The sequence below is a fragment of the Saccopteryx leptura genome, chromosome 4 (genome assembly GCF_036850995.1).
Source record: "Saccopteryx leptura isolate mSacLep1 chromosome 4, mSacLep1_pri_phased_curated, whole genome shotgun sequence".
Lineage (NCBI taxonomy): Eukaryota > Metazoa > Chordata > Mammalia > Chiroptera > Emballonuridae > Saccopteryx > Saccopteryx leptura.
The window spans coordinates 25,759,600-25,778,671 of NC_089506.1; the positions used below are offsets into that span (position 1 = coordinate 25,759,600).

The window sequence follows — 19,072 nt, forward strand, 5'->3', positions numbered from 1 at the left end:
AAAAGTGTGTTGTCTTCATTCTGTTTTGCTCAACAGACCTTATTTTAGACTGAATTTCTAATTCAGTCTGTTAGGGGAAAAAATCTATACACTGTAAGCAATTTCAAAATCCAAATATCCACGTTTAATTATACTCACGGGTGGTACATCCAAATATGGTATAGGTAAACAAAAACTGGATCAGGTGTCAGGGAACCCTGGCTCTCTGTTCAACTCTGCTGCTAACTCTTACATAGTCCTGGCACATCCCTAACCTTCCCAAACCTTGGTCTTCTCACCTTTACAAAGAGGAGTTTAGGCTCTCTCCCTCTCTCTCTCCCTCTCTCTCTCCCTCTCTCTCTCCCTCTCTCTCTCCCTCTCTCTCTCCCTCTCTCTCTCCCTCTCTCTCTCTCTCTCCCTCTCTCTCTCTCTCTCTCTCTCTCTCTCAGATCCTTTACAGTACTAAGGCTCTATGCATATGTCCTGAGTACCTACCATGTCCAAGGCACCAGGCTAGATATAGTAAGCAGGGGAGGCACTAAAATGAATTCATACTGCCTTATCATCTAGAATGTTATATACCTGACCAGTGGTGGTTCAGTGGATAGAGTGTCGACCTGGGATGCTGAGGTCCCAGGTTCAAAACCCCAAGATTACCAGCTTGGGTGTGGCATTACTGACTTGAGCGTGGGATCATTGACATAATCCCATGGTCACTGACTTGAGCCCAAAGGTTGCTGGCTTTAAGCCCAAGGTCACTGGCTAGAGCAAGAAGTCACTGGCTTGGCTGGAGCCTCCCCACTAAGGCACATATGAGAAGCAATCAATGAACAACTAAGGTGCTGCAACTTAGAGCTGATGCTTCTCATGTTTCTCCCTTCCAGTCTTCTTGTCCCCCTACATCTCTTGCTCACACTGAGAAAAAATTAAAATAAAAAAAAATAAGTAAAGAATGTTAAACACTACTGGGGAAGACAAGGTCATACAGGGGAAAACCAAATGCCATGATTACCTTATTTGTGATTGGCACTGTGCTTGGCATATAGTAGATGCTCAATTTAATGACATAAAGGATATATAAAATGTTCTATGGCCATTTAGAGAAGAGAGGCTGCATCTAGTGGAGGGAAATCAGGGATGGTTCATAGGGGCTATATTTGAGTAGGTTTTTAAAAGGACATTCAACTTCCAGCAGTTCCCTAACACCATCTCCTAATTTGATATAAAATCTTAAGCTACCGTTCAACATTCTCTATGCTGTGGTTTCAATATACCTTCAATCTCTATCTCTCTCTCACACAAAACTATGCTATAGCCTTAATGTACCTCAGGTATCTCTCACAAATTTCCACCTCCATGCCCCCTTCATGCTGTTATTCATACTGAAATGTTCTCCAATTCCAACATAATCTAATTCTATTATCCCTCGAGGTCCACTGCAAACTTCTCCTTTTTATCAAGGAGGTTCTACGAAGCCTTTCCTGAGATCTCCAATCATACATGCTCTCTTTCTTCCCACAGATTTGCTGGCATTTCTCTTATGGTACATATGCCATTTAGCTGTGCACTGCAGTGGGATAATATCTTTATCTCAATATACTCCTGTGTGACCTCGAACACTATATTATTCACCCACCTTGCCAAACGTAAGGTAGGTATTCAGTACATTATTTTGACAGGACAAATATAAAAGGACCCTCCTGGACATAGAAATGGAATAGACAGTGGTGCTAAGTCAGGAACACTTGTGGCTTATGCCTACATTGGTGACTATTCCACATGAACTTCCAAACGAAGTGTTTAGTAGATAATAGATAATCAGTGAGAGTTAAGGTGAGGAGGCTGGTTGTGTCGGGCTGATGGAGCCTTGTGAGCCGGCACCATGAAAATGGTACACATTCCGTTCTCAGAGTCACTGAGGGCTAAGGAGCTGGAGAGTAACAAAATCCAAGACAGAAAGAATCAAATCAGAAGCAATCTGGTTAACAAATTAGTCTTTGGGAATTCAGTTGGAGGCACGTCCAACCCTGAGAGAAGAATCAAATCTTACTGTGCTGATAAAATTAAGGGTGTGAACCTGTAGGTCTGCGAGTCCTGGAAAAGTCACCAAGCTAAATACGGCTTTGTAGACTTCCTGGCAACCAGATAGTCAAGTAAAAGGAATAGCCACATCTCAATGAAAGGAAGGGAATAAGACACACACCAAAGCAATCGGTACTGAAGTTCCAAACTGGTGGGAAGGGAAGATCCTGTATTTTTCCAGAGAAGGCGAAAACAAAAAGCACACTACACACAAACGCTGGGGAATCAAAACCACTTCGGATTCCTCAACAGTAACACTGGGAGCTAGAAGACAGTGCGAAAATAGCTTTCAAATTTAGGAAGAAAAAAATTTCCAACCTAGAATTTTAGGCTGAGCCAAACCATTGATGAAAGTAATGGTAAAAAGGACACCTGTTCACAAATACAAGGTCTCTAAAAACTTACCTTCCTTGAACCTTTCTCACAACCACAGAAATAAAGACATTAACTAAGAAAGAGGAAGACAGGGGGTAAAGGCAACAGAAAATCCAAAACAAGAGGGAGGCACAGGGAAACCCCAGAAGGACAGAGAGCCAGGGCAGCAGCTCTGCGCCAGACAGAAAGGACCAACGCGCGAGACTAGAGCATGTCAGCAATCTCTGGGAGACATTTCTTTAAGAGTATCTGATGCGCCTGACCTGTGGTGGCGCAGTGGATAAAGCGTCGACCTGGAATGCTGAGGTCATCAGTTCAAAACCCTGGGCTTGCCTGGTCAAGGCACATATGGGAGTTGATGCTTCCTGCTCCTCCCCCGTTTTCCTCCCCCTCTCCTTTCTCTTTCTCTACCCACTCTCTAAAATGAATAAATAAAATTTAAATAAATAAATAAAATAAAAAAATAGAAAGACTATCTGCTGCTACTCCACGGCCAACAAGTTGTATAGAAAAACGAATCTTAGTACACTACAAGCAGTCTTGGTTCACTGAAACTACATAATAATGCAACACTGAATATTATTCTACCTAAAATGTATGACTCTATGGGAAGGATATGGGAATGAGAAATTGAGTGTGTACTGGGCCCAAGGTGAAGAAGGAAACTTAAATACCCATCTTCCATAGTAAGAATCAATATATAATATCTAAAACTGAAAAATCAAAAGATAACAGTCTAAGCACATTATTTGGAAATACAGGAGTCATCTGTGCATGTGTAACAAGTTAAAATATTTTAAATGTTTAAAAGACAGTGACAGGCCTGACCTGTGGTGGCGCAGTGGATAAAGCGTCGACCTGGAAATGCTGAGGTCGCCGGTTCAAAACCCTGGGCTTGCCTGGTCAAGGCACATATGGGAGTTGATGCTTCCAGCTCCTCCCCCCTGTCTCTCGCTCTCTGTCTCTCTCTCTCTCCCCCTCTCTCTCCTCTCTAAAATGAATAAATAAATAAAAATTAAAAAAAAAAAAAGACAGTGACAGTGATGCAACCACTTTGGATACTGGTTGGGCAATAGCTAATCCAGTCGTCCTCCACCACATTGTGGTATCACGGATGTTTAAATTGTATATAGCTTTTTTTTTTTTTTTACAGAGACAGAGAGACAGTCAGAGAGAAGGATAGATAGGGACAGACAGACAGGAACGGAGAGATGAGAAGCATCAATCATTAGTTTTTAATTGTGCATTGTGACACCTTAGTTGTTCATTGATTGCTTTCTCATATGTGCCTTGACTGCGGACCTTCAGCAGACTGAGTAACCCCTTGCTCAAGCCAGTGACCTTGGGTCTAAGCGGGTGAGCTTTTTGCTCACGCCAGATGAGCCCGCACTCAAGCTGGCAACCTCGAGGTCTCGAACCTGGGTCCCCTGCATCCCAGTCCGACACTCTATCCACTGCGCCACCGCCTGGTCAGGCTATAGCTAATTTTGTATAGCAGATTTTTCACTATATTGTAGGATTTTGCAGTATATAGGTATTTTTATATATTTATTATTTTAATTATTTTTGTGGCAAAATAATTAAAATAAATGTAGGAAAGAATTATAAGAGTGTGGGGAGGGTTTATAAAGCCTTTTATATAATATATAAACATAAGGTGGCTACACCGCGGATTTCCGCCCAGAACAGGCGGCTCTGGGACCTCACCCCGTGATAGATGAGGGACCGCCGTGAACACAAATGCCACTGCTGGGCAGCGTATAACACCTCACACAGTCTCACACATATACATGGGTTGTGTTCTGTAGCACCATTTGTCATAAGTATGGTTTGTAAAATAACCTAAATGTCCAACAACAAGAAAAGATTTAATAAGTGTAATATATAAAAATAATGGTATACTATACACCAGTGAAAATGGATGAACTGGAAAATGGATGTGAGCAACCAACATCAGTAAACCTCAAAACCCATTAAGAGAAAAAACAAGTGGCAGAATGGCAGTGAACATATTATACTAATTACATAATTTTTAGAGAAATTACATATATTATTTATGTTACTGTGTATGTACACACACACATGCACACCAACTTCAGGATCATGATTTTTTCTGGGGCAGGAGGGAAAGATGAGTTCAGAGAGGGGCTCACAGAGGGTTTCAATTCTACCTCTTCTATTTTATTTCCCTGGCTCTGCGCCTACACCAGGGCACTGGTGCCCATTGCTCTGTCACCCTGACCAACTGCAGGGCACATATCCCACCTTATTCTTGGTTCCTGCTAAACTCATGTCCTGCTTTATTTAAGTGGTTGTTAAGCAGAACACCAAGAATGACTCAGCTATACATCCCAGTCTCAGTCTTGCCTCTCCAATGCCAACACTACACTAACACACACTTACACAAGCACACATACACACACACACACACAAATACATACACACAAATGCCAGTCTACAGCAGATTTCCTTTCATTAACTTCTAATTTAACTGATTAACCTTGCCTATATTTGCTCAAGTTTACCCAAGTGCATTCCCCCTTATCCCTACCACTTATCACCAAGGAGCTCTAATCTGGGGGGAGGGTAACACATTTTTTTTATTTTATTGAATAGATTGAGGTACATTGGTCAGTAACAGCACACAGGTTTCAAGTGTACAATCCAATAACACGCCATCTGCACCCTGCATCACGCACTCACCACACACAGCCAGGTCTCTTTCGGCCACCATGCATCCCCCCTTTGACCTCTTCCACCTCCCCCGCCCCCCTTTCCTTCTGGCAATCACCATACTGTTTGTGTCTGCTTTCTTTCTTTTTCTTAATCCCTTCACCATTTTCACCCAGCCCCGCAAGCCCCTCCCCTCTGACTGCTTTCAGTTTGTTCTATGTATCTAGGCTTCCGTTTCTATTTTGTTTATTAAATTACTTTGTTGATTAGATTCTACATATAAGTGAGATGGTGTGGTGTTTGTCACTCTCTGACTGGCTCCGGAGCTGTGCTTTCTAACAGCGGCTGGCATCTTGCTAACTGCACCTCGCTGGGGCTGGTTCCCCTTCAATCCCAGCACATCATACAATCAGCCTCAGGAAGAGATGAATACCAACTCGCTCTCTGCAGCTGGTGCTGAGTAATCTTTTTATTTTTATTTCTGATTACTCCGACTAATGAAGTAAAGACCACTGTGCTTAGCTTCTGCCTAGTTAAACTTCTGTTATAATAATCAAAATATTGTGCCAATTACCATGTGACTTTCTGAATTGATGTCAGCAATATGATCAACCCAGTGCCCTCAGTTCTAACTTCAGTAAGCACACGCCCCCAACTGTCAAAAGGTGAGAAGAAACATCTCTTCTCCAAAACTACCAGTGGCCTAGCCAACCACCTCTACGTCGGGGATGCTTATTTATTTACCATACTTGCTAAATGCCCAGGCCTTCTGCAGAGGAAATCAGACATGTTGGCGTGTTTTCAAGGGAGTCCTCCACCCCCCGCCCCTTGGCAAGTGAGCAGTAACTCAGCTCTAGAGACAGATGTCAGCAAACAAAGGGGGAAGGCAGAAGCCCTGCTTACCATAGAAGAGGAAGGCTCTGGTCATGTGATGATGTAGGTAGGTCCGGTTGATGGTGAAGAAGCAGGCGTCTTTCCCGCACTGGCCCAGCCTGCCAGTTTCCCCGGTCAGTGGGGACCACCAGAGCATGACGGGGTAGCTGTCAGTTTCCAATGTCCTTTTCCTGGTCAGGGTCAGAGCTTCTTTCTTAGGGAGCGGGTAGAGATGGGCAGGCTCTTCCTCCGCTTTTGCATGCCCATCTCGCAAATTGGAATTTTTAAACGTCTTCCTTTCAAGTTTTCCCAGCTCAACCACCACCTAAAAGAGAAGACAGTTATTACCAGAGTGAGGCTGTCTCACTTCCTTTTGCATATCTCCCATTCATCTTGATGATTTAGCCTTTTTTAGCCTGATTTATTAGGTTCTATAGCTGAGGTAACAAATTAGCACAAACTTAGCATTTAAAACAACACACATTAATTATCATATAATATGGAGGTCAGAAGCCTGAAACTGCTCTCACTGGGCTAACCAAGGTGTGAGCAAGGCTACAACATTCCTTTCTGGGAACTCGGGGGGAAGGGGGATCCGTTCACTTGTTTCTCTTTTAGAGCCACTCACAGTTCTTGGCTCACGACCCCCTTTCTCTGCCCTCAAAGCCAGCAATGCTGTAATTCAGGATAATCTCCTCATCTCAAGGTGTGTCACCTTATTTCCCATCTACAGAGTCCTTTTTGCCCTGAAAGGTAACATATTCATAGGTTCCAGGGATTTAGGGCATGGACATAAGCTCCAAAATACCTACAACAAAGATGCTTAGTCTACTAAACACATAACAGACACATTCTTCCTCCATTTCATAGGCATATACAGTATTCAGAAACAGTGTTGTCTCTTACTGAAATATCTATGAGAGTTAGGGCTATTATCTGGCTATTACTAGAGATTGCATTCTAGGGAAAATGAGTTAAATGACCAAATGCTTTTTTATTATTATAGTTAAAGGAGTCAGAACATGAGTCTTACATTTCTAGTGATACTTACTATGGCATCTAGATGGAGAAGTAGACCATGAGTTCTGAGCTCCCTCTCATGTAAAAATAAGTTTTTATTTGTTTTAAGATAGTGTGGATAATGAACAGCTGGGCCACCAGTGCCAGTAATCTGAAGGGCAAGGTAGGCCGGCTGCAGTCAGAGGGACAGCTGTTCTCCAAAAGAGCTGCCTTTCCATCACGCTTTAAGGCTTGATATGAATATGGCATTATGAAAATATGTCATGGAAAGCAGTAGAAAAGCCGGGGCTAGTCTGTCTCATATACAACTGGAACGTTAGCTTGTGCAACACACAAAGCAATTAAAGGAAGGCACATTGTTATGTATTTACTCCACCACCAGTTTACAGAGGGCATGACCAGGGTTGCCCTCTCACTCTCCATGGTCAAGGGTGGTGCCTTCCTCAGGTGCTTGCTAATCCCTGGTGTCAGAACAGGGCCACTGGTCCACTAATGTGATACCGAGTTTATAACTCCTGGGGAGGGACCATAACTTGTACTGGATCCTCTGAGGGATCCACCAGCCAAAAACACATTAAAAACCACTGAGTGGCTTGACCTGTGGTGGCGCAGTGGATAAAGCGTCGACCTGGAAATGCTGAGGTTGCTGGTTGGAAACCCTGGGCTTGCCTGGTCAAGGCACATATGGGAGTTGATGCTTCCTGCTCCTCTTCCCCCCCCCTTCTCTCTCTGTCTCCCCTCTCTCTCTCTCCTTTCTAAAATGAATAAATAAAATTTAAAAAAAAAAATTTTTTTTTAAAACAACCACTGAGTGAACACCAAGCAATATTCCAAAAGGAGAAAAGAATCATATCAGCTTTAAAAACTTCATGGACCATCTGTGGCACCCAAGTCAGCATTAGAACAGTAAAACAGTCACTGACAACTCAAGTCTAGCTAACCTTCGTCAACACCATTCTCAGCATTTTTACAATAATGTAATAATGTGACTCTTCCCCAGTAGCTGGGTGGATCAGAGCTGACTTATAGCCACAAACTATCTTTTCGCCTCATCGTCCCTGCAAATGTACAAGCAATACATCTAATGACTTAGAGAAAGCCACGATTACATCTCCAAAGACACATTTTTCTGTTTCTCTTCAATGTCTATTATGTGAGGTGTAAGTTCATTTCCAAATAACAAGAATTGCTTAAAGAAGAGAGTTTCCTGCCAAACAACTTTTAAAAAAATATTTAGCATCATATATCACTACTAGGTAGTAGAAAATATGGGGGATAGAGGAACATATTACAGAAAACCATGAGGATAAAATCAGCCAAATACAAAATCTGGGAAATTCTGAAGAACAAATGATGCAGTTTCTTCAACAAATCCATGACAAAGACGTACCAGCTCAATGCAATGTGTGGGATTTGTTTATTCCACAAACTAACACTTTATAAAAAAAAGAAAAGAAAAACTTTTTTGAGATAATCAGGAAAATTTAACATGGCCTAGAAATAAATTTGTCTCTTTATGAAATCTGTAAGAGTCAGGACTATTGCCTGGCTATTACTAGGCTATAGAAGGTAGTGAGTAATTCTTGTTAATTTTTGTTGGGTATGAGAACAGAATTAGGTTTTGATAAACTCTAAAGTTCCCATCATTAGAGAATCATACTAAAGTAAATCCAGGTGAACTGTTATAATGGCCTAGATTTGCTTTAAAATACTCCAAAAGACCCTGGCCGGTTGGCTCAGCGGTAGAGCATCGGCCTGGCGTGCAGGGGACCCGGGTTCGATTCCTGGCCAGGGCACATAGGAGAAGCGCCCATTTGTTTCTCCACCCCCCCCCTCCTTCCTCTCTGTCTCTCTCTTCCCCTCCTGCAGCTAAGGCTCCATTGGAGCAAAGATGGCCTGGGCGCTGGGGATGGCTCCTTGGCCTCTGCCCCAGGCGCTAGAGTGGCTCTGGTCATGGCAGAGCGACGCCATGGAGGGGCAGAGCATCACCCCCTGGTAGGCAGAGCGTCGCCCCTGGTGGGCGTGCCGGGTGGATCCCAGTCGGGCGCATGCGGGAGTCTGTCTGACTGTCTCTCCCTGTTTCCAGCTTCAGAAAAAAATAAAAATAAAATAAATAAATAAATAAAATACTCCGAATGTATTATGAATTATTTGGCAACTAAAAAGTAAAATTCAAGGAAGACTTGGCTTGGGGTGGTGAACATACAACACAATATACAGATGATGCTTATAGAATTGTAAACCAAGACCTGTATAATTTTATTAACCAATGTCATCCTAATAAACTCAATAAAAGTTTTAAATATATAACAATAATAAAATATTACTTAAAAAAGGTAATACTCCAAAACTAAAGCTAGCCTTGGCTGGGTGGCTCAGAGGACAGAATGCCGTACCGGAGCTCCAAGGCTGCAGGTTAGATCCCTGGTCAAGGCACAGATGAGAAGCAATCAATGCGTGCAGAACTAAATGGAACAAGTTGATGCTTCTCTCTCTCTTTCTCTCTCTCTCTCTCAAATCAATAGAAAAAAAAAGTTTTTAAATAATAATAAAGAAAAATTTTTAAATAAAATTGTATGTGTGTATACACACACATACACACACACACACACACACACACACATATATCCTCCCCCCCCAAGAATTTACAGGTAGTTTATACAAAATATAGTTAAATGTGAGTGGAAACAATGCCTCAGATGAATGATTTCCTCCAGAGCCACAATGTTTTAGCTTAACTGTAGGTCAGGGTAACATTTACATGTTTAGGTAGCTTATTAATCATCTGTTATGGGCTGAACTGTGTTCCCCCAAAATCCATACGTTGAAGCAATACCCTCCACGCCTCAGCAGTGACTGAGCTGGGAGACAGGTTTGGTAAAGAGGTAATTAAGTTAAAGGTCACGAGGGTGGGCCCTGATCCATTATGACTGGTGTCCTTATAAAAAGAGGCGATGAGGACACAGGCCCGAATGGAAGAAGGACCACGTGCTGCACAGAGGTAGGTGGCCACCCACAAACAACCAAAGGAGGGGCCTCAGGAGAAACCCCCCTGCATGCTGACACCCTGACCTTGGACTGGTGCCCTCCACAGCAGGGAGGAAATAAGTCTTTGCTGTTTAAGCCACAGCGTGGTACTTTATTATGGCTGACCTAGCAAACACTATCCACGGCGTGGGTTTTTTTTATTTATCCTTCCTCTACCTTACTTATGCGGCAAATTATTTCATCTGCCTCGCCTACTAACCAGTGAAATCAGAAACAATCCTAAATACATAGGCATTATGTATTTTCAGTGGTTAAAAAAACCCCAGCATTGCGGCAAGTCAGAACACTGAAGCAGTCACTGCGTCGGCGGGGACCGGGGAGCTGCCCGCACCACAGGATCGGCGGCGAGCTGAAACCAGGGTCCCCAGGGTCCCGGAGGCTTAGCGCCAGTACCCACACCTCCTTTCCTGCTCCGGGGCTTAAAAACGCTATGCATGCCAAGTACGTGGCAATTTATTCTGACATCACAGGGGAGTTCTCCGCCTAGACACGGGCATTCCTTATAACGGGAAAAAAAGTGCTAAAGTTCATATCTGGTAAGATCAAAGCTCTCTCATCGATTCCCGTAGAAAAGAGCAGGAAACTCCCGGCCCTCCTGCTCAAGCAGGTCCTAGTACCTCCAAGGCAGACAAGAAAAGAGCCAAGCGTTTCCTCTGACCAGAACCCTGGTCCGGCAGCAGCAGGCGGTAGAAGCAGAGCCGAACTGCCTCCTAAAAGCATGATCCCATTCAGTCCCAATCAGAAGGGGGACGGACCCTCCAGAGTGAAAGAGGCCAGAGAATGGCTTCGTTTCCATTAACCCCACACCTGAACTACTCACCCGCCCAGATAAGCTTCAAACGTCCTTGGGATTATGAAATGGACACCTGGTACATGAAAGCATGCTAAGTATATATGAACTCCTATCTATACTTTTACTGTCGCTATGTAATTTTTACTTTAAGTTGAAATCAGCAAATGAAGTTCAGAGTCTCCAACGAAATGTAGTAAGTGGAAGGACTACAGAAATGTTTCAGGTCGTTCCCCTTCACACAGTGCTTGGTCCAGTAGCGTATGTCAAAGACAACAAATTGACTAATGCCAATGTCTGCACTCTGCAGGACAAACTATCTTGTTCTCTAAGCAGCCTTTGCTGCCTCAAGAACGACATCTTGCAGAAATGATCCCGACGGGGGACTTGGAGGAAGCCACCCAATTTCCATCCAGTAAGAGACCGAGTTCTGCTTTCCTCCACAATCAGGACCCTGCAAGAGTTTCCCACAGCAATCCCCTGCTCACTGAACTGTGCTTCTTCCTGACATGCCCTCTCACTACACCTCACTTTCATCCATTAAAAAAGTATTTCCAGTGCCTGAGACAGGAAATCCCTGACCCTGAGAGAGAAAGCAAAAAGTCAAGTCAGTGGACAGAACAGGGTGGGGCAGGAATGGTGGCGAGGGCCCAGGAACCAGCCCTTCACAGCCCAAATCCCGGGTACCTGGAGTGTGACAAGCAGAAAGATGGCAGCTGTGACACACAGGCAGGATGCCAAAATCTTCCTTCTCGGAATCCGTACCATGCTGCCCTGCCTGGGGTAACTGACGGAGGGCGAGCCTGGTTACCAGGTGTTCCCGAGTCGGCCCGGAGCCTGAGACAGTTTCACGTGGAGGAACCATCTGGGTGTCAATTTCGTCCACCGCCATCCCTGCTGGGACCCAGTCTCCATGAAGGGCTGAGAGTCGAGGTTCCGAGTGGGCCTGGTGTGGCGTTGAGCGGGAGCAGCAGGCAGCCTTCGGAAGCTATCATCAGAGCAGCTGTAGTTTCTTCAGGCCAGAAGGCATCCCAAAACTCTGCAATAAATGAATCATCCTTTAGCCATAGTGCAGATTTCATCGATGTAGTCTTTCGGGCTTATCATGTGAAAACCCAAAACTTTAAAACGAAAAGGAACCTTTGAGCTCTGGTAGTCCTCACTGGTAGGTAAGGAACCCAAACCCAGAGAGGTGAAGTGACTAGCTCAAGGCCAGACAGCCCACCAGAGCAGAGTGACAGATCTACAGTCAGGTCTGGAGTCTAAAATTCTGTTTCCACTTTATTTTCTCTGCCACCAGAAGACTGAATTCCAGATGTAGTAACTTTCTTCTATCTAGGTTTCAAAGGAGTAGAGATGTGGGCCAGAAATTATCAGGACTAAGGACTATCCACCCACTCCTGTAGAAATTAGGGAAAAAATTAAGTAACAGGTTCAGGCTTTGATCAAAAATAGACAATGCTCCATTGGCCCCAACTACTCCCAAGAAAAATAATTTCATCCACAAAATAAAGAATTATTATTGTTTTATTTATTTAGTCTTTTATGGCAAAGGTAATAAAGCAGGGGTTATATGGGCAATGTGATTCTCTGGAAGTTCTGAAATAAGATTTTCACCTGAAATCTGTATAATTATGTTAACTAGGGTCACCCCAATAAACTAAATTAAGAAATAAAAAGGTAAAATAAAAAATTATCCTTCAAAAAAAAAATTTTTTTCCCCATCTGGGTTTTCCCCCATCTGAAATGGATAATCTTTTAGAAAGTTTGTAAAATGAACTAAATCCCACAGAATGCCTTTTATTTCCTGGGTTCTATAGTCAAATATCTTTGACAAATGACACTATGGATTTTAAAAAAGAGTAAGAATTGATCTTCCTCTAGAATGTAAACTGTTCTCTAAAGTACTCCAAATATCTGATTCTGAGATCTGATTGTATATCTCCAAGCTATAAAATTAAATTAAAGATATAATTAGGAACCTAGAAATGATGTAGAATTCAGGTTAAAAACCCTGGTCTTGCCTGACCAGGTGGTGGTGCAGTGGATAGAGCATCGGACTGGGATGCAGAAGACCCAGGTTCGAGACCCCGAGGTCGCCAGCTTGAGCGAGGGCTCATCTGGTTTGAGCAAAAAGCTCACCAGCTTGAGCCCAACGTCGCTGGCTCAAGCAAGGGGTTACTTGGTCTGCTGAAGACCCGCGGTCAAGGCACATAAAAAAACAACCCTGGTCTTAAAGGCATGCTTTCCTCTCATAGATATACCTTGACTTACTTTTAAGTCCAGGATATTCTGTTCTCTCAGCAACAAAATGACTCTTGAATAGACACTGCTCCAAAGAGGACATACAGATGGCCAAGAGACACATGAAAAGAATCTCAACGTCACTAATCATCAGTGAGATGTAAATAATGCCACAATGAGATATTACCTCACACCTTTCAGAATGGCTATCATTGGTGAGTGACGTCAGAGAAACGACGCTGTGAAGAGTGCTCCCAATACCTCTCCCTGAAACTTCAACAAATTCAACAACTAGAGGCAAAAAAACAATCCCAGGAGCATCTGAAATACACATACATCAAACAAAGGTATGATTGGGCGAAAAGGTGGCTGAATATATAATCCACTCTGAAGGAAATAAGATGGAGAATGGAATATACCGCTTTCCTCACTGACCTGAGCAAGGGCTGCTTTCACTTGGAACTGAGAGAAAGCGAGGGCTGGGGGTGTGGAAAAAGCTGGGCTAGGGCAGAGACGTTCAAGCCAAGGAGAGAGTATGCCCATGGCTCAGCCCATGCAGAGCTAACGCTAGCGGCAGACTCCAGTGGAGGTGGATGAGCAGTTGCCTTGTTTACTCCCGGTATCTTGGTTGGCGAGCACGGGCAATATGTGAGTGGATCAACCTGGTGCTTCGGGCATGGGTGCCCACGTTCCCAGATGGGGGGGCTGGATTGGAGACTGTCAGTAGTGACCATTGTGTGGGCTGTGACCAGAGTTTCTGAATAATCCCGGCTTCCCAAACAACAGCATGTGGGAAGTGCACAAAAGCTGGCTTCCCTACACCCGGACCTGTCTGGGCGCGGCACCTCCACCAGCCATACAGGCTAACAAAGCACGCTCCTGGGGAAGAGAACTGCAAAAGCGGTGGGGGGAAGGGTGTGCAGGCAGCTTGCAGACAGCCTCTGGAGAGCAGAGCTGCAGAGTGCTGAGGCAACTAGACATGCCTGGAGGCTCATAGAAAGACACCTGAAAGGCAATCGGCTCTCAGCCTTGCCTGATTATACTGGCGGTTCTGGCTGGCAAAGCCTTACCTAGAACCCTGCATTGAGTGGGGATAGAAGGAGGATTTGGCAGCTCTTAGAGCCTCTTGCTCTCCAGGCAGTGGCTGGGGCAACTTCACAGCTGGGTCTCCAGGCTGCTGAAGGAGAGTCTGAGGAAACAGACTCTCCCATTGTCGGAGCCTGCAAACGCTAACAAGGCCCACCTACCAACGGGACTGAGGCCCAGTTTATGTCATCACCATAGCAACACAACAGCAAATCTCTGCCTAAAAGTTCCACAGGGGCAGAACCTGGGGTACAGCGCCACCAGCCAAAAAGAGAGAGAAGAAAGAAAAAGGAAGAAGATAACTTCTCAAAACCAGGAAAAAGCCCTGGCTGGTTGGCTCAGTGGTAGAGCGTCGGCCTGGCGTGCGGGGAACCCGGGTTTGATTCCCGGCCAGGGCACATAGGAGAAGCGCCCATTTGCTTCTCCACCCCCCCTTCCTCTCTGTCTCTCTCTTCCCCTCCCACAGCTGAGGCTCCATTGGAGCAAAGATGGCCCGGGCGCTAGGGATGGCTCCTTGGCCTCTGCCCCAGGCGCTAGAGTGGCTCTGGTCACGACAGAGCAATACCCCCTGGTGGGCGTGCCAGGTGGATCCCGGTCGGGTGCATGCAGGAGTCTGTCTGACTGTCACTCCCCGTTTCCAGCTTCAGAAAAATACAAAAAAAAAAAAAAAACAAACAAACAAAAAAAAAAAAAAACAGGAAAAATCCACAGTCTTCATAACTTTTTCCATTTTTTTCTTGTATTTTTTATCTTTTTTTTTCCTTCCACCTTGGTCAATTTATCCTCTTTTTGTTTTATTCTTTTCTTTTCCATTTGAACATTATTACCCATAGGTGTTACATTTTCCATTCTTTTTTTTTTTCTCTGAGTGTTACATTCCAAAAAATTTAACTCAATTTTTTTTCTCTCTTTTTGTTTCTTCTTTTCTCTTTCACTTTTTCTCTCATTCAAATTTCACCCACAAACAAATTATTTTATTCTGGATTCAAATTTTTTCTTTGTGGCATTTTGTGTGCTTTTTATTTCGCTTTTTATCTCTTTAGCATTTCCCCCAACTCCAGCTCTCCATTCTATAGTTTTTGTGCCACTTAATACAATAGAATTTTCATTTTTCACTGTATTTTTTCCTTTCTTTTCTTTTTTTTTATTTTCTTTTCTCTTACACTATTTCTCTCATTCGATCATCATTTACAAACAAATTATTTTATTCTTGATCCAAATTTTTTCCTTGTGGCATTTAGTGTGTTCCTGCCTCATTTTTTGCCTCTTTGTCACTCCCCCCCCAACCCAGGCCCTCCGTTCTATGTATTTTTCTTCCACTTAGCACAATAGAATTTTCAGTTTATTAATGCATTTTTTTTTTAATTTTTTATCAACTCTTATTAGTGTTATTAACAATAACACTCTCAAATGCCATTAAAGAAAAAGAAATTGAATATCATGGATACAAAAGACAGTGATGTAGCTCAAATAGATGAGGAAAAAGCTATAGAAAAAATTTCAATAGCTTAGAAATCTTGGAGTTAAATGACAGAGAATTTAAAATTGAAGTCCTAAAAATACTCAGGGATATACAAGAAAGTACAGAAAGGCAATTTAGGGAGCTTAAAAAACAATTCAATGAACAGAAAGAATACTTCACCAAGGAAATTGAAACTATGAAAACGAATCAAACAGAGATGAAAAACTCAATTTGTGAACTGAAAAACAAGTTAACAAGCTTAGCCAATAGAACAGGCTAGATAGAGGAGAGAATTAGTGACATAGAAGACAGGCAACTAGAGGTACTACATAGAGAAGAGGAGAGAGACTCACGAATTAAAAAAAAAATGAGATAGCCATACAAGAATTGTCTGACTCCATCAGAAAAAGCAACATAAGAATAATGGGCATATCAGAAGGAGAAGAGAGAGAAAATGGAATGAAGTACATATTCAAACAAATAATAGATGAGAACTTCCCAAGCCTGTTAAAAGAACTAAAGCCTTGAATTCAAGAAGAAAACAGAACACCAAGTTATCTTAACCCTAACAAACCTACTCCAAGGCACATCATAATGAAATTGGCACAAACCAATGACAAAGAAAAAATTCTCAAGGCAGCCAGGGAAAAGAAGAATACAACATATAAAGGAAGGCCTATTAGATTACACTGGGAAACATTTTTTTTTTTTCATTTTCTGTTGCATGAGGTTTTAGAACTTTTTCTATATATTTCTGAAATGAAAATAACAATACAACATCTCATAATCTCTGGGATGCAGCAAAAGCAGTAATAAGAGGGAAGTTCATATCACTACAGGCCTATATGAACAAACAAGAGAGAGCCCAAGTAAACCACATAACTTCATATCTCAAGGAACTAAAAAAAGAAGAACAAAGACAACCCAAAACCAGCAGAAGAAAGGAAATATTAAAGATCAGAGCAGAAATGAATGAAATAAAGAACAGAAAAACTATAGAAAAAATTAATAAAACAAGGAGCTGGTTCTTTGAAAAGATCAACAAAATTGACAAATCCTTGGCAAGACTTACCAAAGAAAAAAGAGAAAGAACTTATGTAAACAAAATCCAAAATGAAAGAGAAGAAATCACCATAGATATCATAGATATACAAAGAATTATTGTAGAATACTATAAAAAACAATATGCCACCAAATTTTACAATATAGAAGAAATGGATAAATTCCTAGAACAATATGATCTTCCTAGACTGAGTCATGAAGAAGCAGAAAGCCTAAACAGACCCATAAGCAGGGAGGAAATACAAACAACTCTTAAAAACTTCTCCAAATATAAAAGTCCAGGGCCAGCCGGCTATACTAGTGAATTCTATCAAACATTCAAAGAAGACTTGGTTCCAATTCTACTCAAAGTCTTCCAAAAAACTGAAGAAGAAGCAATACTGCCAAACACATTTTATGAGGCCAACATAACCCTCATACTAAAACCTGGCAAGGACAACACAAAAAAATAAAACTATAGACCATATCTATAATGAATACAGATGCTAAAATACTAAACAAAATATTAGCAAATCGAATACAACAACACATTAAAAAAATAATTCATCATGATCAAGTGAGATTCATCCCAGGATCACAAGGATGGCTCAGCATACATAAAACGGTAAACGTAATACACCATATCAACAAAACAAAGAAAAAAAACCATATGATCATATCAGTAGATGCAGAAAAGAACATTCGATAAAATACAACATCATTTTATGTTTCAAACACTTAACAAAATGGATATAGAAGAAAAATATGTCAACATAATAAAGGCCATCTATGATAAACCAGCAGCTAACATCATATTAAATGGCATAAAACTGAGGACTTTTCCCCTAAAATCAAAAAGAAGACAAGGTTGTCCACTCTCTCTACTCTTATTCAACATAGTGCTGAAAGTTCTAGCTAGATCAATCAGACAAGAGAAAGAAATAAAAGGCATTCATATTGGGAAAGAAGAAGCAAAGATTTCACTTTTTGCAGATGATATGATCTAGTACATCAAAAACCGCAAAGACTCCACAAAAAGACTACTAGAAACAATAAACCAATACAGTAGCAGGATACAAAATTAATATACAAAAGTTCATTGCCTTCCTATATGCCAACAATGAAACATCAGAAAACAAGCTCAAAAAAACAATCTCCTTCATAGCTGCGACAAAAATATAAAATACTTTGGAATAAATATAACAAAGAATGTAAAGGACCTATATAATGAAAACTACAAAGCATTGCTAAGAGAAATCGAAAAAGATATAATGAGATGGAAAAATATTCCTTGTTCTTGGATAGGAAGACTAAATATAGTCAAAATGACTATATTACCCAAAGTGATATACAAATTTAATGCAATCCCCATCAAAATTCCAATGTCATTTTTTAAAAAAATGGAACAAAAAATCACCACGTTTATATGGAACTATAAAAAAACCCGAATAGTCACAGCAATCCAAAGGAAAAAGAACAAAGTTGGGGGCATTATAATACCTGACTTCAAATTATATTATAGAGCCACGATAATCAAAACAGCATGGTATTGGTAGAAAAATAGACACTCAGACCAATGGAACAGAATAGAAAGCCCAGAAATAAAACTACATGTATTTGGTCAAATAATTTTTGATAAAGGGGCCAACAACACACAATGGAGAAAAGAAAGCCTCTTTAACAAATAGTGCTGGGAAAACTGGAAAGCCACATGCAAAAGAATGAAACTCAACTACAGTTTGTCCCCTTGTACTAAAATTAATTCAAAATGGATCAAAGACCTAAATATAAGACCTGAAACAATATATTACATAGAGAAAAACATAGGTACCAAACTCATGGACCTTGGTTACAAAAAGCACTTTATGAATTTGACTCCAAAGGCAAGGGAAGTGAAGGTAAAGATAAATGAATGTGACTACATCAGACTAAGAAGTTTTTGCACAGCAAAAGAAACTGACAAAAGAAAACAAACAGACATCCAACTAAATGGGAGATGATATTTTCAAACAACAGGTCAGATAAGGGCCTAATATCCAAAATATACAAAGAACTCATAAAACTGAACAACAAGCAAACAATCCAATAAAAAAATGGGAAGAGGACATGAACAGACACTTCTCCCAGGAAGAAATACAAATGGCCAACAGAGATATGAAAAGATGCTCATCTTCATTAGCTATTAGAGAAATGCAAATCAAAACTACAATGAGATACTACCTCACACCTGTTAGATTAGCTATTATCAACAAGACAGGTAATAACAAGTGTTGGAGAGGCTGTGGAGAAAAAGGAACCCTCATCCACTGTTGGTGGGAATGTAAAGTAGTACAACCATTATGGAAGAAAATATGGTGGTTCCTCAAAAAATTAAAAATAGAACTACCTTATGACCCAGC

The 19,072-nt window shown here is 41.7% G+C and overlaps 1 protein-coding gene across 2 annotated transcripts in view; it reads right to left on the reverse strand.

Moving 5' to 3' along the window:
• The window catches only part of FUT10 (fucosyltransferase 10), a 77,682-nt gene that overhangs the window by 49,591 nt on the left and 9,019 nt on the right, over positions 1-19,072 (reverse strand). The window contains exons 2-3 of one of the 2 annotated variants that reach the window (XM_066380308.1): positions 11,652-11,879; positions 6,013-6,307 (exon numbers count right to left, since the gene is read on the reverse strand). In XM_066380308.1, the coding sequence (XP_066236405.1) occupies positions 6,013-6,307; positions 11,652-11,732 (376 nt within the window). In that variant the 5' untranslated portion in view covers positions 11,733-11,879. Of the gene's footprint in view, positions 1-6,012; positions 6,308-11,527; positions 11,880-19,072 lie in introns of both variants that reach the window. The other variant, XM_066380307.1, reaches the window with a different exon arrangement.